The following is a 24,269-nucleotide window of genomic DNA, read 5'->3' on the forward strand; positions in this document are numbered from 1 at the left end:
CTCTATGGGTACATCACATACAGGAAGCCTAACATAGCCTAGCCGCTATCACAACGACCTCGCTAACACAGGCCCCCTGTGACTCCAACACATCAAAAGACACGCACACTGAGCGTACAGAGAAAGGAAGAGACCCAATATATACATTTATACTATCAGCTAACATGCAATTACGGTAGAAGCGCTGTCTCCTTAGTTGTTCACAAAGCAGCACGTTCATAGAACAGAAGCTGTACTGTAACTAGCAAAGCAGCTATAGCAGCATCTGAAGAATCATGTGGAACTATCTGCGTTTATTCCGCTTCAGTGCTCCTCCGAAGGACCCTGGATAATAGCCGCGGGAGAGGGGGAGCGAGGGTTTCATGAGAAATGTTCGCAGCATGCCATTGAGAAGTGGTTATTTGTCCTGTGCTTTGTCAGTGAGAGAACACTGGGAGAACTCTAGTTGAAGGTCAGCCAGCGAAAAAACTGTCCTTGAATGTATACACAGGGGTACAGGGCTTTAAAGACACATTCTTGGATATTTGATGCTGTTCAATGGTTAGGTTATTTCAATTCATAATATTTCCCGGGGCTGGCATTGGGCTGGAAAACGAATTACGGAGAGCTGCTTTAAGATTCTAACAGAACAGTCAGACGGAATGTGGGTAGGAACTTGAGAGCCAATCGACCAATATGGAATAAAATGAAGTGTTTTAGTCATGGTCTGCGTCACAAATGGCACAATATTCCCTGTACTGTTTAGTGCACTACCTATGACCAGGACCCACAGGGGTCTGTTCTAACGTTCTATCGTGTGCAAGTAAATCAACGACTTTAATTGGCTGATGTGCATTTTGAGATGGAGAAACTGTTCGAATTGAAACTTTTTCTAATGTTGACAAGTATGGTCCCTGAAAATAACATTCTAATGTAGATTCTTACTAGAATTGGATTGTCTGATTTAAGAACATTGGGTGCCAACTGAACCAGTATTTGGGTATATTTATCTTACCATTATATAGCTCTACAAGCGTTAGAATGTCAAAATGCCATTTGTTACTCAGCAAATATGCCTGCAACTATTTACATTTACTGCCGTTACGGCCGGTACGTAATTCCAAAAAAGGTCCAAATAAAAATTTACAAGCAACAATTTTTTTTTTCATTTATTGTTTTTGATCGCCAAATCATGGATCTAGCCAATATGGCGCTCATTATAATTCTAAATCTGAAACCGAATTCATTATTGTGATTTCCCGGCACCTTAGCATGCGTGTTAGAGGAGAGTACTTCTAAACAATGCTAATGAATAGCTGCAGTCAGTATTTGCCCCTGAACCGTTTCCAGACCCTCATTAAAAATTTGTAAACATGTTTCACGATGGTTGTCACATCAATATCTCTGTGCTACAATCACCAATCTTTTCATCAAACCCCTCTTTCGATAGGTTACAATGTCTGCATTAATGATATATGCTACTCTCTGTTTATCTTATATGCATAGTCACTTTAACCATACATCCATGTACATACTACCTCAATAAGCCTGACTAACCGGTGTCTGTATATAGCCTTGCTACTCTTATTTTCAAATGTATTTTTACTGTTGTTTTATTTCTTTACTTACCCACACACACACAAACATACCTTTTTTCCTGCACTATTGGTTAGAGCTGTAAGTAAGCATTTCACTGTAAGATTTGATTTGATTTGATTGGTTTAGAGATTAAGGAGTGGGAATTAGGCCTTCTCTAAAAAGAAAAACTAAACACAAAAATGGCTAATTTGACAATGCTGCCAAAGGGAGGTGCCTCCCCCCCACTCAATCTGACAGTTTAGGACCAATTTTGGAAGCTCTATCATTCAGATTTGGACAGCAATATCAAGATAAACTGTATATAATTTGTTTTATGTTGGTAATGATAATATGTACATTTTTTGGTATTTTTTCAGATTGATAAAATGAGCCTGTGAAATTTGACGCCTTGTGACCACTAACTACCAAAACGAGTAGACTCGAAAAATAGAATCAGCTTGAAAGTGAATTGACAATTTCTATCTGAGGTAAAAGTTCATATTATCTGATCAATGACATCGATATTTTAAAGTACATGAAGTGAATCAGAGATTTTTTTAATTTTTATCCTCAGATAATGGTAACTATATAGGTAGATTGCTATCTAGCCACATTGTTGGGTGACTGGCCTACTTGATTTAGCTCTTGTCTTGTCTTTTCTATGTTAAAAGAGTGTTTGAGGGGACAAAAAGTGATTTTATAATCATAATACATCTTGTCTTCCAAATCTTATTGTCCACCAGAATGCTTTAGTATTGTCATACATAAGAGTTTCGAAGTCACCGTGAAAGACAGTCTTGATTTTTATATACATCAAAATCAATACTTCTCATCAGATCCTATATTTCTTTAGTACTGTAGCAGTTCAATAAAATATGTTCTAAACTCTGTTCATCACGACAATTAGGCATAGGACAACATTTTACTAACCCCCCCCCCCCCCCTTAAAAGATCTAGATGCACTATTGTAAAGTGGCTGTTCCACTGGATGTCATTAGGTGAATGCACCAATTTGTAAGTCGCTCTGGATAAGAGCGTCTGCTAAATGACTTAAATGTAAATGTAAATGTAACAAAACAGCTCCACTTTACTACAGCAAGCACTAGTAAACATTGTACAGAAATCAACCATGCATAGTGGATTTTTTAGACATTCTTTACTTTCTGCAGGGGTGATGTTGCGGTATGTGACTTCACCACCATACATTTAATCAGATATCAGTTTATAAATACTTTTGTTCCAGTTAATATTCAAATGTATAAAATCGTCAGTGAAGTCGCCATAAGCCCAAACTGTGATGAGGTACGTTGTTTCTTGATTTCCTACGTTATTTTCCCAACCTCTGCAGGTCAACCAACCAAAGGACATTTCTAGCTATGGTATTTTTTAGTAACGGTTATGATTAGTTATTTGGTCAGAATAGGTGAGTGTCAGAAATATATCCGGAGATTCTGGAAAATAGTTGCTACATTTTCACAATGTATAACCACGGATTTCAGCTCTAAATATGCAAATTTTCGAACAAACCATATATGTATTGTGTAATATGATGTTATAGGACTGTCATCTGATGAAGTTTATGAAGGTTAGTGAAATAATTAATATCTTTTGCTGGTTTTGTCGCTATCGCTACTGTTGCCTTGAATCAATGCTGTTGTGTGGTTGGCTATTGTAGTAAGCTAATATAATGCTATATTGTGTTTTCGCTGTAAAACACTCAAAAAATCTGAAATATTGGCTGGATTCACAAGATGTTTGTCTTTCATTTGCTGTACACCATGTATTTTTCAGAAATGTTTTATGATGAGTATTTAAGTATTTCACATTGGTCTCTATAATTACTCTGGCTGCTTCGGTGCTATTTGTGATGGTAGCTGGGATGGTAGCTGCAATGTAAAACTGATTTATACCTCAAATATGCACATTTTTCAAACAAAACATAGATTTATTGTATAACATGTTATAAGACTGTCATCTGATGAAGTTGTTTCTTGGTTAGTTTGGTTGGTTCTTGGTTAGTTTGGTTGGTTTTGTGCAAGCTACCTGTGCTGTGAAATAAATGTCTGTGCTTTTTTGTATTTGGTGGTGAGCTAACATAAATATACGTGGTGTTTTCGCTGTAAAACATTTTAAAAATCGGACATGTCGACTGGATTCACAAGATGTTTATCTTTCATTTGCTGTTTTGGACTTGTTAATGTGTGAAAGTTAAATATTTCTCAAAAATATTTGTTAAATTTCGCGCTCTGCCTTTTCAGTGGAATGTGGGAGGAGTTCCGCTAGCGGAACCCCGGGGCTAGACAGGTTAATCTCCCTTTAATAGCACACGTTCTCAAGCAAGATGGCACCGACCGATTGGGCAGCCGTGCTTCTAGCTCCTAGGCAACATTGCAGTGTTATTTCTTACATTATTAGCCCAGAATTGTTTTTGTGTTATTACATACAGCCGGGAAGAACTTTTGGATATCAGAGTGAATGTAACTCACCAGCATTACAAATAGAAATCAAATTTTCCCGAATCGGATCCTTTGTTCGTACCCACCAGGGCAGTTGAACTGATTCCAGAAGCTGATTCAAACACCGCCGGTGGAGAAGAGGTATTGGGAGTGGGATTCTAGTCTGACTCAGGAGGCGTGCACACCCCCCACCGCTTCCGAGTATATTACTCGCTAATGTTCAATCTCTGGATAATAAAGTTGATGAGCTCAGGGTGAGGATTTCCTTCCAGACAGACATAAGGGATTGTAACATACTCTGTTTCACGGAAACATAGCTCTCTCTGGATATACTGTCTGAGTCCGTACAGCCAGTTGGGTTCTCAGTTCATTGCGCAGACAGAAATAAATATATCTCGGGGAAGAAGGGTGGAGGTGTATATTTCATGATTAAATACTCATGGTGTGATTGTGACAACATACAGGAACTCAAGTCCTTTTGATCCACTGACCTAGAATACCGCACAATCAAATGCCGACCGTATTACCTCACAGCTGTGTATATTCCTCTTCAAGCCGATACCATGACAGCCCTTAAAGTACTTCACTGGACTTTATGCAAACTGGAAACCACATATCCCAAGGCCGCATTTATTGTAGCTGGCGATTTTAACAAAGCAAATTTGAGGAAAACACAACCGAACTAATATCAACACCTTGACTTTAGTACTTGCGCTGCTAAAACACTCGACCACTGCTACTCCAACTCCCGGGATGCCTACAAGACCCTCCCCCGCCCTCCCTTCTGCAAATCTGATCATGGCTCCATTTTGCTCCTCTCTTCCTATAGGCAAAAACTCAAACAGGAAGTACCCATGCTAAGGACTATTCAACGCTAGTCTGACCAATCAGAATCAACGCTTCAAGATTGTTTTGATCACGCGGACTGGGATATGTTCCGGGTAGCTTCTGAGAATGACATTAACGAATACACTGATATGGTGACTGAATTCGTCAGGTAGTGTATAGGAGATGTTGTACCCACTGTGACTATTAAAATCTATCCTAACCATAAACCATGGATAGATGTCAGCATTCGCGCAAAACTGAAAGCGCGAACCATCAAATTTAACCATGGCAAGTTGACTGGGAATATGGCCGAATAAAAACAGTGTAGTTACGTCACGGACACCAACGTCTTGCTTCCTGCCTTCTTCGCCCCCTTTGAGGATAACACAGTGCCACTGATGTGGCCCACTACCAAGGACTGTGGGCTCTCCTTCTCCATGGCCGATGTGAGTAAAACATTTAAACGTGTTAACCCTCCCAAGGCTGCCGGCCCAGACGGCATCTCTAGCCGTGTCCTCAGAGCTTGTGCAGACCAGCTGGCTGGAGTGTTTACAGACATATTTAATCTTTCCTTATCCCAGTCTGCTGTCCCCACATGCTTCATGATGTCCATTGTTCTTGTATCCAAGAAAGCAAAGGTAACTGAATTAAATTACTATCGCACCGTAGCACTCACTTCTGTCATCATGAAGTGCTTTGAGAGTCATGGACTTCCTGACGGGCAACTCCCAGGTGGTGAAGGTAGGAAATAACACCTCCACTTCACTGATCCTCAACACTGGGGCTTCACGAGGGTGCATGCTCAGCCACTTCCTGTACTCCCTGTTCACCCATGACTGCGTGGCCATGCATGCCTACAACTCGATCATCAAGTTTGCGGACCACACAACAGTAGTAGGCCTGATTACCAACAACGATGAGACAGCCTACAGGGAGGAGGTGAGGGCCCCGGGAGTGTGGTGCCAGGAAAATAACCTCTCACCCAATGTCAACAAAAGAAAGGGGCTGATCGTGGACTTCAGGAAACAGCAGAGGGAGCACCCCTCTATCCACAACAACGGGACCACAGTGGAGAAGGTGAAAAGATTCAAGTTCCTTGGCGCGTACACATCACTGACAAACTGAAATGGTCCACCCACACAGACAGTGTGGTGAAGAAGGTGCAACAGCACCTCTTCAACCTCAGGAGGCTGAAGAAATCTGTCTTGGCACCTAAAACTCAAACTTTTACCGATGCACAATTGAGAGCATCATGTTTTGCTGTAGCACCGCCTGGTACCGCAACTGCACCGTCCGCTACTGCAGGGCTCTCCAGAGGGTAGTGTGGTCTGCCCAAAGCATCAAAGGGGGCACACTGCCTGCCATCCAGGACATATAAGAAAATCCAGTGATACAGGAAAGCCAAGAAGATCCACAAGGACCACAGCAACCCGAGCCACGGCCTGTTCACTCCTCTACCATCCAGAAGGCGAGGTCAGTACAGGTGTATCAAAGCTGGGACCGAGAGACTGAAAAATAGCTGCCATCTCAAGGCCATCAGACTGTTAAATAATCACCCCTAGCCCCCGCCCAGTATCCTGCCCTGAACTTTAGTCACTAGCCGGCTATCACCTGGATACTCTACCATGCACCAGGCTGCTGCCCTATGTACATAGGCCCCCAAGTGGTGCAGCAGTCTAAGGCACTGCATCTCAGTGCTAGAGGCGTCACTACAGACCCTGGTTCGATTCCAGTCTGTATCACAACCGGCCGTGATAGGGAGTCCAATATGGCAGCTCACAATTAGCCCAGCGCTGTCCGGGTTAGGGTTTGGCCGCGGTAGGCCGTCATTGTAAATAAGAATTTGTTCTTAACTGACTTGCCTAATTAAAGTTTAAATAAAAACACTGGTCACTTTAATATTGTTTACATACTGTTTTACCACTTCATATGTATGTACTGTATTCTAGGCCTATCTTATTTAACTATTGCTGTACATATACTATTGTTCAGATATACTACATATTCTATCCATATACTGTCCATATTGTCCATACATCCCATAACATACACACTGAACAAAAATATAAACGCAACATGTAAAGTGTTGGTCCCATGTTTCATGAGTTAAAATAAAAGATCCCAGACATTTCCATACGCACAAGAGGCTTATTTTTCTAGAATGTTTTGCACAAATTAGCTTACATCCCTGTAAGTGAGTATTTCTCCTTTGCCAAGATAATCCATCCACCCGACAGATGTGGCATATCAATAAGCTGATTAAACAACATGATCAATACACAGGTGCACCTTGTGCTGGGGACAATAAAAGGCCACTCTAAAACGTGCAGTTTTGTCACACAATAGAATGCCACAGATGTCTCAAGTTGAGGGAGCCTGCAATTGACATGCTGACTGCAGCAATGTCCACCAGACCTGTTGCCAGAGAATTTGAATGTTAATTTCGTGAGCATAAGCCACCTCCAACATCGTTTTAGAGGATTTGGCAGTTCGCCCAACAGGCCTCACAACTACAGACCATGTGTATGGCGTTGCGTGGACGAGCAGTTTGCGGGTGTCAACATTGTGAATAGAGTGCCCCATGATGGAGGTGGGGTTATGCTTAGGTAGGCATAAGCTACGAACAACGAACACAATTGCATTTTATTGATGGCAATTTGAATGCACATAGATACCGTGATGAGATCCTGAGGCCCATTGTCGTGCCATCATCTCACGTTTGAGCATAATAATGCATGGCCCCATGTTGCACGGATCTGTACACGATTCCTGAAAGCTGAAAATGTTGCTGTTCTTCAATGAACTGCATGCTCACCAGAGCATGCTTTGGATTGACATGTACAACAGCGTGTTTCATTTCCAGCCAATATCCATCAACTTTGCAAAGACGTTGAAGAGGAGTGGGACAACATTCTACAGGCCACAATCAACCAGCCTGATCAACAAAGGAAATGTGTCACAAATGGTGGTCACAGATACTGACTGGTTTTCTGATCCACACCCCCTACTTTTTTTTTAAGGACCAACAGTTGCATATCTGTATTCCCAGTCATGTGAAATTAGGGCCTAATGAATTAATTTCAATTTACTGATTTCCTTATACGAACTGTAACTCAGACAAATTGTTGCATGTTGTATTTACATTTATGTTCAGTATATACACTGTAAAGTCCGGACTCTGACATTGCTCGTCCTACTATTTATATATTTCTTAATTCTATTATTTAACTTGTTAGATTTTTTTGTATTGTTAGATATTACTGCACTGTTGGATCTAGGAACACAATATTTTCACTACACCTGCAATAACATCTACTAAATACACTGCTCAAAAAAATAAAGGGAACACTTAAACAACACAATGTAACTCCAAGTCAATCACACTTCTGGGAAATCAAACTGTCCACTTAGGAAGCAACACTGATTGACAATAAATTTCACATGCTGTTGTGCAAATGGAATAGACAACAGGTGGAAATTATAGGCAATTAGCAAGACACCCCCAATAAAGGAGTGGTTCTGCAGGTGGTGACCACAGACCACTTCTCAGTTCCTATGCTTCCTGGCTGATGTTTTGGTCACTTTTGAATGCTGGCGGTGCTTTCACTCTAGTGGTAGCATGAGACGGAGTCTACAACCCACACAAGTGGCTCAGGTAGTGCAGCTCATCCAGGATGGCACATCAATGCAAGCTGTGGCAAGAAGGTTTGCTGTGTCTGTCAGCGTAGTGTCCAGAGCATGGAGGCGCTACCAGGAGACAGGCCAGTACATCAGGAGACGTGGAGGAGGCCGTAGGAGGGCAACAACCCAGCAGCAGGACCGCTACCTCCGCCTTTGAGCAAAAGGCGCACTGCCAGAGCCCTGGAAAATGACCTCCAGCAGGCCACAAATGTGCATGTGTCTGCTCAAACGGTCAGAAACAGACTCCATGAGGGTAGTATGAGGGCCCGACGTCCACAGGTGGGGGTTGTGCTTACAGCCCAACACCGTGCAGGACATTTGGCATTTGCCAGAGAACACCAAGATTGGCAAATTCGCCACTGGCGCCCTGTGCTCTTCACAGATGAAAGCAGGTTCACACTGAGCACGTGACAGACGTGACAGAGTCTGGAGACGCCGTGGAGAACGTTCTGCTGCCTGCAACATCCTCCAGCATGACCGGTATGGTGGTGGGTCAGTCATGGTGTGGGGTGGCATTTCTTTGGGGGGCCGCACAGCCCTCCATGTGCTCGCCAGAGGTAGCCTGACTGCCATTAGGTACCGAGATGAGATCCTCAGACCCCTTGTGAGACCATATGCTGGTGCGGTTGGCCCTGGGTTCCTCCTAATGCAAGACAATGCTAGATCTCATGTGGCTGGAGTGTGTCAGCAGTTCCTGCAAGAGGAAGGCATTGATGCTATGGACTGGCCCGCCCGTTCCCCAGACCTGAATCCAATTGAGCACATCTGGGACATCATGTCTCGCTCCATCCACCAACGCCACGTTGCACCACAGACTGTCCAGGAGTTGGCGTATGCTTTAGTCAAGGTCTGGGAGGAGATGCCTCAGGAGACCATCCGCCACCTCATCAGGAGCATGCCCAGGCGTTGTAGGGAGGTCATGCAGGCACGTGGAGGCCACACACACTACTGAGCTTCATTTTGACTTGTTTTAAGGACATTACATCAAAGTTGGATCAGCCTGTAGTGTGGTTTTCCACTTTAATTTTGAGTGTGACTCCAAATCCAGACCTCCATGGGTTGATAAATTTGATTTCCATTGATCATTTTTGTGTAATTTTGTTGTCAGCACATTCAACTATGTAAAGAAAAAAGTATTTAATAAGAATATTTAATTCATTCAGATCTAGGATGTGTTATTTTAGTGTTCCCTTTATTTTTTGGAGCAGTGTATATGTATGTGACCAATACAATTTTATTTTATTTTATTCATTTATTCATTTTATTTATTTTATTCATTCATTTCATATTTTGTATGAAAATGAATAAAACAAGTCCATATATTAGCTTAGTAGTACTTATAATTTCTGCACATAAATGTAACTAATTAGAATCTATACAGCAGCTTGAAGTGATACAGTCGACTGTGTGTTCATCTCCTCTCTTCTGTCACTTTCTCTGTGTCTTGTCTGTTGCCGTTTCAGGTTCTTGTTTATTACGGTCTCCTTTTTCTCTCCTCTTTTGTTATGGCCTGTTCTGTTCTGCTGGTGTCTCTCTCCATCATTTACTATTTTGTCGCTTTCTCTGTGTCTTGTCTGGTGTGTCTCTTTTAGTTTTGCAATCCAAAACAGTCAGGGGGATAGTGGGGTAGCTTGCTTTGGGCCTGTGTCTGGGTCACCTAAATCATCCTCTTCCCTGCCCTATCTTCCTCCTAGGATGATCTTCAAGGTAGCAATGTCAGGAGTTAGTTCAAAAGTGACTCGATAGAGACACGACCAGGGCAACTTAACTGTAAAGAAAAATGTGTCCGCATAACAGAGCAACACAACTCCAAACATGACAGATAAGAAGCTACATAGCCCCTCGGCTATCTGAATATAAAGAGACATGAGACCCCCAAAAATTATGGAATAATTTGTAAGAACAGTTCTACCACCTCAACATAGCCCATTTTAAACAGGCATAAATATCTACACTGAACAAAAATATAAACGCAACATGAGCAATTTCAACTATTTTTTAGTTACAGTTCATATAAGGAAATCAGTCAATTGAAATATATTCATTAGGCCCTAATCTATGGATTTCACACGACTGGGAATACAGATACGCATCTGTTGGTCACAGATACAGGAACCTTAAAAAACAAGCTAGGGGCGTGGATCAGAAAACCAGTCAGTATCTGGTGTGACCACCATTAGCATATTACGTTTGTTGTCTGTAGTTTCTGCCTGCCAATCCCATAACCCCACCGCTACCATGTGGCACTCTGTTCACAGCGTTGACATCAGCGAACCGCTCGCCCACGCCATACACGCTGTCTGCCATCTGCCCGGTACAGTTGAAACCGGGATTCATCCATGAAGAGCACACTTCTGCAGCGTGCCAGTGGCCATCTAAGGTGAGCATTTGCTGACTGAAGTTGGTTACGACACCAAACTGAAGTCAGGTTAAGACCCTGGTGAGGACGACAAGCACACAGATGCGCTTTACCGAGACGGTTTCTGACAGTTTGTGCAGAAATTCTTTGGCTGTGCAAACCTACAGCTTCATCAGCCTTTCGGGTGGGTCGTCTCAGACCACCCCGCAGGTGAAGAAGCCAGATGTGGAGGTCCTGGGCTGACATGGTTACATGTGGTCTGCGGTTGTGAGGACGGTTGGACGTAGTGCTAAATTCTCTAAAACGATGTTGGAGGTGGCTTATAGTAGAGTACTGAACGTTCAAATATCTGGCAACAACTCTGGTAGACATTCCTGCAGTCAGCATGCAAATTACACGCTTTGTCAACTTGAGACATGGCATTCTATTTTGTCACAAAACGCAGTGTCCTTTTATTGTCCACAGCACAAGGTGCACCTGTGTAATGATCATGTCGTTAAATCAGCTTCTTGATTTGCCACACTGTCCGGTAGATGGATTATCTTGGAAAAGGAGAAATACTCACTAACAGGGCTGTAAACAAATTTGTGCACAACATTTGTTAGAAATACGTTCTTTGTGCGTATGGAACATTTTGGAGATCTTATATTTCATCTCATGAAACATGGTACGTTTATATTTTTGTTCAGTAATAGTTGTAGTAAAGTTCAGCTTCATTCTGCAGAAGGGAAATGTGTCACTGCCAGGAGATACTGTAAGTGCTTCAGTCATAAAAACGTTCTCTCATATCTTTGGTCTCAGCTTGCTAGCCTGCCAGCACTTACCAAAGTGGCTAGGCAACAAGCGAGCTACTTAAACTAAACCCATTAAATACACTCACTGGAAATAAACACTTTTCCTAATACCATGACTTATATCAACATCCTCAGCTCGCCCAATCACTAAATATACTGTTAATATTTCAGTGTGTGATTCTCTATACTCTCATTCTATCTAGTGTACACGTGACAAACTCACTACGCATGTGCACACACCCACACACATGGTCTAGATTCTACTGTATACTTTATGCTGTGCCTGGCGTGACAAACTCTACCCTCCCCAACTGCCAACCTCCTATCCCATCCACCTCCCCCAGTCTCTCCTCTCCTCTCACTCACACACACATACACACACACACACACAGAGAGCAACCCCCCCCCCCCACCCCTCCCCCATCCCACCTGGTGTTCCTCCTACATCAAACAGCTCGGGGCAATGGCCCCTGAGGGACTATCAGCCTGGCACACCAAGAGATAACCTCTTGCACAGCGCACGCGCCGCACACACACACACCCACATCGATAGCCTAGGGATTACTGGCTCCAGGGTGAAAGACAGTCTCGGAATGACTCACAGTAGGCATCAGACTGTCCATGCCTGTGTGTGAGTATTTCTGTGTACTGTATATGTTTTTTTGTCTGACTACCTCGGCTTTGGAATGCTGCCAGAGTTCCACTGAACCAGTGGCGTCACTAGGCCTGGACTTCTGGGGCTTTAGCCCCGGATGTTTTTGGTCCAGTCCCAATCTATTCTGACATGAGTTTCCATAACCATGCATTACTCTATGCAGTATCATTTTTTTTAAATACCAAAAATAAACAGTACAATATACTGCGCTAGGGAGTAGCATGCACTGCAAGAAGCCCCTGGAGTGACATGGTGCCTGTTTTGATTGGTCGAGATTTCACAATGCAGTGGACCGCTCACAATCCTTATCCCAGTCTGCTGTTCCCACATGCTTCAAGAGGGCCACCATTGTTCCTGTTCCCAAGAAAGCTAAGGTAACTGAGCTAAACGACTACCGCCCCGTAGCACTCACTTCCGTCATCATGAAGTGCTTTGAGAGACTAGTCAAGGACCATATCACCTCCACCCTACCTGACACCCTAGACCCACTCCAATTAGCTTACCGCCCCAATCGGTCCACAGACGACGCAATCGCAACCACACTGCACACTGCCCTAACTCATCTGGACAAGAGGAATACCTATGTGAGAATGCTGTTCATCGACTACAGCTCAGCATTTAACACCATAGTAACCTCCAAACTCGTCATCAAGCTCGAGACCCTGGGTCTCAACCCCGCTCTGTGCAACTGGGTACTGGACTTCCTGAAGGGCCGCCCCCAGGTGGTGAGGGTAGGTAACAACATCTCCACCCCGCTGTTCCTCAACACTGGGGCCCCACAAGGGTGCGTTCTGAGCCCTCTCCTGTACTCCCTGTTCACCCACGACTGCGTGGCCATGCACGCCTCCAACTCAATCATCAAGTTTGCGGAGGACACTGCAGTGGTAGGCTTGATTACCAACAACGACGAGACGGCCTACAGGGAGGAGGTGAGGGCCCTCGGAGTGTGGTGTCAGGAAAATAACCTCACACTCAACGTCAACAAAACAAAGGAGATGATTGTGGACTTCAGGAAACAGCAGAGGGAGCACCCCCCTATCCACATCGACGGGACAGTAGTGGAGAGGGTAGTAAGTTTTAAGTCCCTCGGCGTACACATCACGGACAAACTGAATTGGTCCACCCACACAGACAGCGTTGTGAAGAAGGCACAGCAGCGCCTCTTCAACCTCAGGAGGCTGAAGAAATTCGGCTTGTCACCAAAAGCACCCACAAACTTCTACAGATGCACAATCGAGAGCATCCTGTCGGGCTGTATCATCGCCTGGTACGGCAACTGCTCCGCCCACAACCGTAAGGCTCTCCAGAGGGTAGTGAGGTCTGCACAACGCATCACTGGGGGCAAACTACCTGCCCTCCAGGACACCTACACCACCCGATGTCACAGGAAGGCCATAAAGATCATCAAGGACAACAACCACCCGAGCCACTGCCTGTTCACCCCGCTATCATCCAGAAGGCGAGGTCAGTACAGGTGCATCAAAGCAGGGACCGAGAGACTGAAAAACAGCCTCTATCTCAAGGCCATCAGACTGTTAAACAGCCACCACTAACATGGAGTGGCTGCTGCCAACATACTGACTCAACTCCAGCTCACTTTAATAATGGAAATTTATGAAAATTGATCAAAAATGTATCACTAGCCACTTTAAACAATGCCACTTAATATAATGTATATGTATATACTGTACTCTATATCATCTACTGCATCTTGCCATCTTTATGTAATACATGTATCACTAGCCACTTTAAAATATGCACTTTTATGTTTACATACCCTACATTACTCATCTCATATGTATATACTGTACTCGATACCATCTACTACATCTTGCCTATGCCGTTCTGTACCATCACTCATTCATATATCTTTATGTACATATTCTTTATCCCTTTACACTTATGTGTATAAGGTAGTAGTTGTGGAATTGTTAGGTTAGATTACTCGTTGGTTATTACTGCATTGTCGGAACTAGAAGCACAAGCATTTCACTACACTGGCATTAACATCTGCTAACCATGTGTATTTGACAAATAAAATACAATTTGATTTGAACCCTTGACCCCTCCCCCACCCCTACAGCACTGGTTAGAAGTCATTAGGCACGCGCCTAATACTAGATGTTGCTGACGCCTGACAGATCTTACAACGTCTTGATAGGTATTTTAAGTATCCGCTAACCACACCATATGTTATAGCAATTTGTCAGTCGCCTCGCCTTAGCTGTGGAACGTGCCCAATGCCATCTCTCAGCAAAACGCCTGTCACTCAGTCAGCATAGCACTGAGCAAACATGGATATTCGGAACTTCTTCTGAAGGAGAGGCAAAGGAAGCGAGTAGTTTGCGCACAAGCAGGCACCAGTGAATGAGTTGGAGAGGGCAGAACAGCCAGAAAATCTAAGTGTAACAGCAGCAGAGTTATCCAGGTGTGTACAGGGTTGGTGGTAGCAAACTAGCTAGTCTCCCTCAGCATAAGGGTTGGCTAATGCTAATTTAACCCTTCTGCAATTTCTGCGGCCCCGTGGAAATCAAATTAACATAATTATAAAATCCCCATCAAAATACATATGTTTGCATGGGCTGTGTCTCACAGAATCGTCCGAACTGTTTGGCCTCCAAACTATCTCGTTTCTGCTCTACAACCCCCACAAGCGTCACGGGACTCGTTTGAAGTTGGTACAGCCACTTCTGCTAACTTCTGTCTGTAGCGTCCGAACAGCGCACGAATGTGGCCAATCTGTGGAGATGTGAGTCTCTCACGAACAAGTACATGTAGGTTGTCACAAGACTCGTCTGAAGGTCCCAAGTACCAGTTTTAAAAAATTATGGAAGTATATATGGAGATGGTTTAATGCCTAAAATAAGGGGTTAAATACATCTTAGATATAGGACAGACACTTCAGAACAAACTTCCTTTAGATTCTTTTGTGGTACTATCTGCTGTTCCATGTAGTGAATCTGTTACTCAATGCGTTTCTATGGGCTAACAGCAGTAATGGCAAATTCATTGTTTTTTGTTGTAGTTTTTTTTTACCTGAAGGGGTACTTGTTTATGTGTTATTGGCTTGTTTATTGTTTATTCCATGTGTAACTCTGTGTTGTTGTCTGTCACACTGCTTTGCTTTATCTTGGCCAGGTCGCAGTTGTAAATGAAAACTTGTTCTCAACTAGCCTACCTGGTTAAATAAAGGTGAAAAAAAAAAAATAATAAAAAAAAAATAATACTATTCCATATAGCTTAGTAGAACCCCCCCTCTACTCCGCCTGTCTGCCTCCCTTTCTATTTATTTTGACTTGAGCTATCGCTGCGGAAGTGCCACATTAAAACTTGGTCCGGCCCAAAGATGTCGCTAGCAAACTTGCATCATTGTATCAACTAGCCTGTTGTTTCCTGTGCCAGTGAGCTCAGGACAGACAGCTGTTTTTGCGCAAGGGAAACGTTTTCAGGTATTAGATGATGTTTCCACTGGATATATGGGATCATCAGATCATTATATTTTGCTCTTTCACACCGAGGCTGTGCATGTGTGTGTTACGGTGTCAGTGTAAGTATGTGTGAGTGTGTGGGTGGTCGGAGTCCAGTGTGTGTATAGTGTCAGTGCGAAATAGCTAGTGGAAAAAAGGGTAAATGCATTTTGTGTGTGTGTCTACCAGCAGTGATTGACTGTTATCTAGACCTGGGTGCAGAGGCTGTTGCATGTGTACCAGTAAAGGCTAGCTGCAATTTAAACACTATCATTTAATGAACTATAAACTAAACTGAACATAAATGAACTATATGCATTGAAATCTTTGGAGGAGAAAATATCAGAGCCAGCATAATATTGTTCAGGTTGTCACATAAGTGTGCGGTCCATTTTCCTATTCTCCTCTTTCCCTCTGTCACACCATGTCTAACAGGCAGCAGCTGTGCCATCACATCCATATCATACCAGAATCCTTTGGGCCTGGCCATTACGGAGCCAAACATCCCTCGGCTGTTTGTGTGTGTAAATGCCGCACTAAATTAGCTCCGTTCATTAAAATCACCCGTCTATTTTTGTGACTACCTGGACCTACCATTTCGGTTTTGAAGTATTGAAACCAAACCATTTGATTTGAATGAAAAGTGTTTTTGTAAACAACATGAAAAGGTTTCTGTAATAGGCACTCGTCATTTCAAATAGGCCACATGATTTACATATAAACACTTTAAATAAGTCAGGAGCCAGTCAGGTAGCCTAAGAAGGAACAAAAATGAATTATTCACGCTATATTATTTGCCTATTATTTTAAGGCTATAGCCGACACCTAAAGAAATAGTGAAGCATTTGCGAGTGCGACACACTAGGCTGGCTGGAACATTAAGCGCTCAGCAATTAAACAACATTTCATTGTAATAAATCATTATATTCTATAAATTGCGCACGTAGGCTGTGACTTACTTAGAATTAAATTCAAATGAAACTAAAAATGCCTTATTAGGCTCAGTGCCTTTGGCCAAACTTTCTAAAAGTGAATTCAGAGTCTGCGGCTTCAGGCTCATGCGATGGTGCCTGGAGAGCAGGCCTGCAGCAGAGAACACCCTGTCCACGCATGCAGAGCCACTGGGGAAACTAAACAACCTTTGGGACACTCTTGCCAGGCTGGGTAGGCACGTTTTTTGTTTTTATATACAGTACCAGTCAAAAGTTTGGACACATCTACTCATTCAAGTGTTTAAAAAAATAAATAATTCTACATTGTAGAATAATAGTGAAGACATCAAAACTATGAAATAACACATATGGAATCATGTTGTAACCAAAAAAGTGTTAAACAAATCAAAATATATATACATATATAGATTTTAGATTCTTCAAAGTACCCACCCTTTGCCTTGATGACAGCTTTGCACCTTTGGAAAGGTCCCACAGTTGACATTGCAGGTCAGAACAAAAACCAAGCCATGAGGTTGAAGGAATTGTCCGTAGAGCTCCGAGACAGGATTGTGTCGAGGCATAATTATGGGGAAGGGTACCAAAACATATCTGAAGCATTGAAGGTCCCCAAGAACACAGTGGCCTCCATCATTCTTAAATGGTAGAAGTTTGGAACCACCAAGAGACTTCCTAGAGCTGGCCGCCCGGCCAAACTGAGAAGGGCCTTGGTCAGGGAGGTGAACAAGAATGTAATGGTCACTCTGACAGAGCTCCACTGTGGAGATGGGAGAAACTTACAGAAGGACAACCATCTCCGCAGAACTCCACCAATCAGGTCTTGGCCAGTGGCCAGACGGAATCCACTCCTCAGTAAAAGGCACATGCCATATGGTTCTAGACTTGGCGATCTGGTACCGCATGGCAAGCGGTACCGTAGCGCCAAATCTAGGACCAAAAGGCTCCTCAACAGCTTCTACCCTTCTACAATTAATAAAATGTACATTTACCCCCCCTCCCTTTTGCACACTGCTGCTACTGACTGGTTGTTTGTTACCTATGCAAAGTCACTTCGCCCCCACCTACATGTACAGGTTACCTCAACTAGCCTGTACCCCCACACACTGACTCAGTACCGGTGCCCCCTGTATATAGCCTTGATATTGTTATTGTTATTGTTGAACTTTTTATTATTACTTTTGATTTTAGTCTACTTGGTAAATATTTTCTTCTTCTTGAACTGCACTGTTGGTTAAGGGCTTGTAAGCAAGCATTTCACGGTAAAGTCTACACATGTTGTATTCGGCGCATATGACAAAGTTTGATTTGATTTGACAGCCCGCTTGGAGTCTGTCAAAAGGCATCTAAAGGACTCTCAGACCATGAGAAACAAGATTCTCTGGTCTGATGAAACCCAGATGGAACTCTTTGGCCTGAATGCTAAGCATTACGTCTGGAAGAAAAACCTGGCACCATCCCTACGGTGAAGCATGGTGGTGGCAGCATTAGTAAAGTACAGAGAGATCTTTGATGAAAACCTGCTCCAGAGCGCTCAGGACCTCAGACTGGGGGGGGAAGGTTCACCTTCCAACAGGACAACGACCCTTAGCACACAGCCAAGACTACGCAGGAGCGGCTTCGGGACAAGTTTCTGATTGTCCTTGAGTGGCCCAGGCAGAGCCCGGACTTGAACCCGATCGAACATGTCGGAGAGACCTGAAAATAGCTGTGCAGCGATGCTCCTCATCTAACCTGACAGAGCTTGAGAGGATGTGCCAAGCTTGTAGCGTCATACCCAAGAAGAGTCGAGTGTGAAATCGCTGACAAAATGATTTAATCCATTTAAATTTGTCATTTTAGGCAAAAATTTGAAAAAGGGTCAGATCCTTTTAAGAATAAGGCTGTAACATAACAAAATGTGGAAAAAGTCAAGGGGTCTGATTACTTTCCGAATGCACTGTATGTGTTAATGTGTGTCTGTGTCCTCAAGTCTGCATGTGTGTGTGTGTGTGTGTGTATGTGTGTGTGAGTTGTTCTATGGGTCAGCTGGTACAGGCAGCCTAAGGTAATTAGCAACTCCCTTGGGCCAAAGATGGTGGTGTATTTCATTCTTCCACTCATTTGAGAAGCACAAAGGGACATGCATCGTAAAGGATAGTGATAGAGTGTGGTCAAGTGCAAACACAGCCGATTCTGCACCACACAACTGCCTTGATGACTAGGGTCCGATTCTCCTGTTAGAACCCTTCATGTCTGTACCCCTCTTTGTATCCATCAATCTCCCCTCTCTAAATTCCAACTGTGCAATCATAAAAGGGAAAATATGAGAAGGGAAAAAAGAGAGAAAGGGAGAGACAAAGACTCCCTATATGATGAAGCACCCATATAGGGTGCTCTTAAATACTGTACTGTACATAGGTCTGTAGAAAATGGTCTGTTGTGGTATGTCTGTCAGTGAATGTCTAAAAAGAGACATCCTTCAAGACAATCTAAGATCTTTCATCAATCTCCTCTTTGAACCACAAGTGTCTGCAGATGGAACATACTGTACGTATGAGAGAGAGAGACATGTTGATAAAGAGATACCCTTTTCACACTTGTGTGACAACCTGAACAATATTATGCTGGCTCTGATATTTTCTCCTCCCATTGTTATTTCCAGCACTGAGTCCATTCTAGGATCTATTGTGGGTGCTTAACCAAGCCAACCTAGTACATTTCGGCTTGGCTCAGCTAAGCTCAGTAGTGTGAAAAGGGTAATCAAGTCAGAAAGAGGCTGTTCAAGAGACAGAGACACTTACCTTCCCCTCCTCCTCTCTGTATGAGTAGCGTGGCCTCTGCTCCGACAGGACACTCTTTGAGCAGCTCCACCACACGGCCGTGTCCCGCCCCCGTCACACCCTGCTGGTTCACCTCCAGGATCAGGTCTCCTTCACTCAGACCCACTCCGTCCTGCACAACCGGCTCCAACACCTGTACAACACGGAACATAGTCAGGTATGAGGATGGAAAAGTAGGGGTGACGACAGACAGAGGGATGGATGGACAAACGGACACAGACAGAGCAGTAGAATGCACAATGCAAAATGTACAACATACAGAGAAGGTTAACACAAGAATAACACCCCACCTGTTTGACCCGCTGCCCCGTGGGGCTGTCGGCGATGGTGAACCCGAACCCCTCCGCCCTCTTCACCATAGTCACAGTCAGCAGCTCCGCCCCCTGGATCACGCCCCCGGCTATCCCCGTCGCCCCTGACGACACTATGGAGACATTGTCGTCGCGCGGCGTCACGGCCGGAGCGGACCCGGGGTCGGTGGGCGGCAATGAGGACCCATCCAGGTGGGTGTCCCCAGGGTGGGGTTCCCCTGGCTGGGCTAGAGCCTGTGAAGGGAGCTGAGAGCTCAGGGAGAGGTACTCCAGGTAATGGTTGTAGCTGCTACGCCCGTTCACCACCATGGGGTGGTGTTCCATGCCAACGGGGGTCAGGGACTCTCCGGCGGACGCCCCGCTGGGGTTCTCGGGGTCAAAAGGCAAGGGGTAGCCCCGGCAGAGGACCAGGGTGACGCTTTGTCCAATGAGAACAGATTGGAAGAGTTTGACCACATCGGCGTGAGTGGTGCCCAGGCAGCAGGTGTCATTGATGTAGACGATGACATCACCTAAAGGGGGAGGAGGCAGAGTTCTTGTTCATTAGGCATCAAACGGAAGAAGATGGTCTGAAACGGGTCTAAAAACATACTGTACTGAACAAATGCATTCAAATGTGTCTCAGCTATCATCGGAATCTCTAGCGAACTATAGCGAGTGTGTATAATTAGTGAACACAGAAGAAGTCCGACGTCCCTAGAGCAGGGGTAGCCAACTAGATTCAGCTGGGGGCCAATTTTTGTCCGAGCAGATGGTAATTTGTACCCTGCAAATGTTACGTATTTATTTCGGATCCCCATTAGCTGCTGCCAAGGCACTTGCAAAGTATACCCAAAAATAGATTGTATTTACCTTGATAACAGTGAGACATGATCACGTCTCTCTTTTTATTTTTAGCAACAGATTTTCTTTGCTGAATTGGTGATTGTACAGTACATTTTTACCAAACACTAAAATCCCCCAAAAACATAAATATTTTGGGGGCCAAAGAAATACACTCGTGGGCTGGTTTCACCTGTTGCCGACCCCTGCCCTAGAGTGTCACAGAGGCCCATGATATCAGTATGGCAGCAGAGTTAGAATGAAGGCAAAGCTCTACATGGGTGGGTGTGTGTGTGTGTGTGTGTGTGGGGGGGGGGGGGCGTGAGTAAAAGTAATGATACCTTAATAGAAATCTGTGAATGTATTGTAATGTTTTAAGATTGTAATAAGTGCCTTCATTTTTCTGGACACCAGGAAGAGTAGCTGCTGCTTTGGCAGCAGGGGATCCATAATATATACAAATAGAAAATGATCGACTATAATTGAAAGTCACCCCGAAAATACTACTTGAGTAAAAGTCAAAAAGTATTTGATTTTAAATATAATTAAGTATCAAAAGTAAATGTAATGCTTAAATATACTTTAGTATCAAAAATTTAAGGATTCATCCTTATATTAATCAAACCAGATGGCACCATTTTCTAGTTTTTTTTACTTACGAATAGCCAGGGGCACACTCCAACATCACTTACAAACGAAGCATGTGTGTTTAGTGAGTCCACCAGATCAGAGGCAGTAGGCATGACCAGGGATGAATTTGCATGAATTTGACAATTTTTCTGTCCTGCTAAGCATTTAAAATGTAACGAGTACTTTTGGGTGTCAGGGAAAATGTATGTAGTAAATAGTACATTACTTTCAATAGGAACGTAGTGTAAAGTAAAAGTTGTCAAAAAATATATAAGTAAAGTACAGATACCCCCAAAAAACTAGTTAAGCAGTACTTTAAATTATTTTACTTGACACCACTGTGTGTGCGTGTGTGTATGTGTGTGTGTGTGTCTGTAGCAGAGGCTCAGTGTGTCTCTGTGGACATGCCAGCCATCTGGAGCGTATTGGCACCAAGAGACAACCATCACACTGCCACTGTACTGCTATTCCAACCTGGTGATGGTTAACAAACACACACGCGTGCAGACACACCCAGACAAGTACACATACTCCCCTCCCACACAGCAACACCACAGCTCAAACAGGCCAGCAAATATCAGTCAGGGATGGTGTGTGTGTGTGGTGTGTGGTGTATGCGTGTGTTTATGCGTGTGTTTATGCGTGTGTTTATGCGTGTGTGTGTATGTTTGGCAATGTCAAAGAGAGAGGGAGACAGCAAGCAGAAGAGAGTGAAATCAGGACAGTGAGTGAGCAAGAGGGAGACAGAGGGCTCTATTTTAATGGTAAATGTTAGCGTTGGTCCAGGGTTGTGTCAGAAATATTTGAGCTATTTTCACTGTGGGAATTATGAGCGCCATAGCTAGCGGTGGCACGAAAGTACTGGGTTTTGATGGATAAATAAATGATAGACGTGATGAGGGCTTGGCCACTCATTGGCCAATCAACGCATTTCATGGCTTAAAACTGTATGCCGTTGTCTCAAGTTCTGTAGGTTATTGACGGTCTTTGGGTTGTCATCGACTCCAATTCAGCTGGGGGCACGGACTATTCTCTTCCTAGTCCATAGTGGATTGATACAGTTTATCAAATAGCATAGGCTACAGTAACAAGTAAAAAAAAAAAAATATATATATACAGTGTTTGCTCAATGTTTGGAGTGGTGACAGTCAACATTGTTGTAATTGGCTTCAAATATAAGCCTTTACACATCGCACTTCTCAAATAAAAAACACTAGGCTCCCATAAATGGTATTGTATGTGTGAGGCACGTTTTCAATAAGCAAGATATAGCCTAGGCTGACCGTAGATATGTTATTATATGCCTGAATAATTTGAATATGTTTGGAGGAGCACGTCTTTGGTAAAGGCCACACCACCCACCCACACACCCACACAGAGGAATGTGGCATCATAGATTTCATGATTTTGTAACAAATAAATTGTGTGTGTGTGTGGTTAGTTCCTGAAACACAGTACCTGTGTTCATCTTCTGGTTCTGTGCAGCGGGGCCCTCGGGTATGACACTCTTGACCTGCAGGAACTCATCCGGTTCGTCCCCTCCAATGATGGTGAAGCCAAAGCCCATGTTACTCTTCTGGAGAGCCGTGGACAGAAAGGAGCCCTTCAGCTGGGTGGGGTCCCTCGTGAATGGGGGCTTCTCTGGAGAATTGTGGGGGAGGGGGTTAGAGTAGGTCAGTAATACAGTAGAATAATCACTCCTAAAATACACTGCTCAAAAAAATAAAGGGAACACTTAAACAACACAATGTAACTCCAAGTCAATCACACTTCTGTGAAATCAAACTGTCCACTTAGGAAGCAACACTGATTGACAATAAATTTCACATGCTGTTGTGCAAATGGAATAGACAAAAGGTGGAAATTATAGGCAATTAGTAAGACACCCCCCAAAAAGGAATGGTTCTGCAGGTGGTGACCACACACCACTTCTCAGTTCCTATGCTTCCTGGCTGATGTTTTGGTCACTTTTGAATGCTGGCGGTGCTTTCACTCTAGTGGTAGCATGAGACGGAGTCTACAACCCACACAAGTGGCTCAGGTAGTGCAGTTCATCCAGGATGGCACATCAATGTGAGCTGTGGCAAAAAGGTTTGCTGTGTCTGTCAGCGTAGTGTCCAGAGCATGGAGGCGCTACCAGGAGACAGGCCAGTACATCAGGAGACGTGGAGGAGGCCGAAGGAGGGCAACAACCCAGCAGCAGGACCGCTACCTCCGCCTTTGTGCAAGGAGGTGCACTACCAGAGCCCTGCAAAATGACCTCCAGCAGGCCACAAATGTGCATTCGTTTAGGACATCTACTTTGTGCATGGCACAAGTAAATTTTTCCAACAATTGTTTACAGACAGATTATTTCACTTATATTTCACTGTATCACAATTCCAGTAGGTCAGAAGTTTACATACACTAAATTGACTGTGCCTTTAAATAGCTTGGAAAATTCCAGAAAATGGTGTCATGGATTTAGAAGCTTCCGATAGGCTAATTGACAACATTTGAGTCAATTGGAGGTGTACCTGTGGACGTACTTCAAGGCCAACCTTCAAACTCAGTGCCTCTTTGCTTGACATCATGGGAAAATCAAAACAAATCAGCCAAGACCTCAGAAAAAAATGTGTAGACCTCCACAAGTCTGGTTCATCCTTGGGAGCAATTTCCAAACGCCTGAAGGTACCACGTTCATCTGTACAAACAATAGTACGCAAGTGTAAACACCATGGGCCAACGCAGCCGTCATACTGCTCAGGAAGGAGACGCGTTCTGTCTCCTAGAGATGAGCGTACTTTGGTGCGAAAAGTGCAAATCAATCCCAGAACAACAGCAAAGGACCTTGTGAAGATGCTGGAGGTAACAGGTACAAAAGTATCTATATCCACAGTAAAACGAGTCCTATATCGACATAACCTAAAAGGCTGCTCAGCAAGGAAGAAGCCACTG

At 43.8% G+C, this 24,269-nt stretch overlaps 1 protein-coding gene across 7 annotated transcripts in view; it reads right to left on the minus strand.

Moving 5' to 3' along the window:
- LOC129866629 (membrane-associated guanylate kinase, WW and PDZ domain-containing protein 2-like) overlaps positions 1–24,269 on the minus strand; it is a 274,270-nt gene that overhangs the window by 47,295 nt on the left and 202,706 nt on the right. For all 7 annotated transcript variants that reach the window (XM_055939391.1, XM_055939390.1, XM_055939392.1 and 4 more), the window contains 3 exons: positions 22,791–22,973; positions 19,860–20,392; positions 19,531–19,702 (listed from right to left, as the gene is read on the minus strand). In XM_055939391.1, coding sequence (XP_055795366.1) covers positions 19,531–19,702; positions 19,860–20,392; positions 22,791–22,973 — 888 coding nt within the window. The remainder of the gene's footprint in view (positions 1–19,530; positions 19,703–19,859; positions 20,393–22,790; positions 22,974–24,269) is intronic.

This window comes from Salvelinus fontinalis, chromosome 12 (genome assembly GCF_029448725.1).
Source record: "Salvelinus fontinalis isolate EN_2023a chromosome 12, ASM2944872v1, whole genome shotgun sequence".
NCBI lineage: Eukaryota > Metazoa > Chordata > Actinopteri > Salmoniformes > Salmonidae > Salvelinus > Salvelinus fontinalis.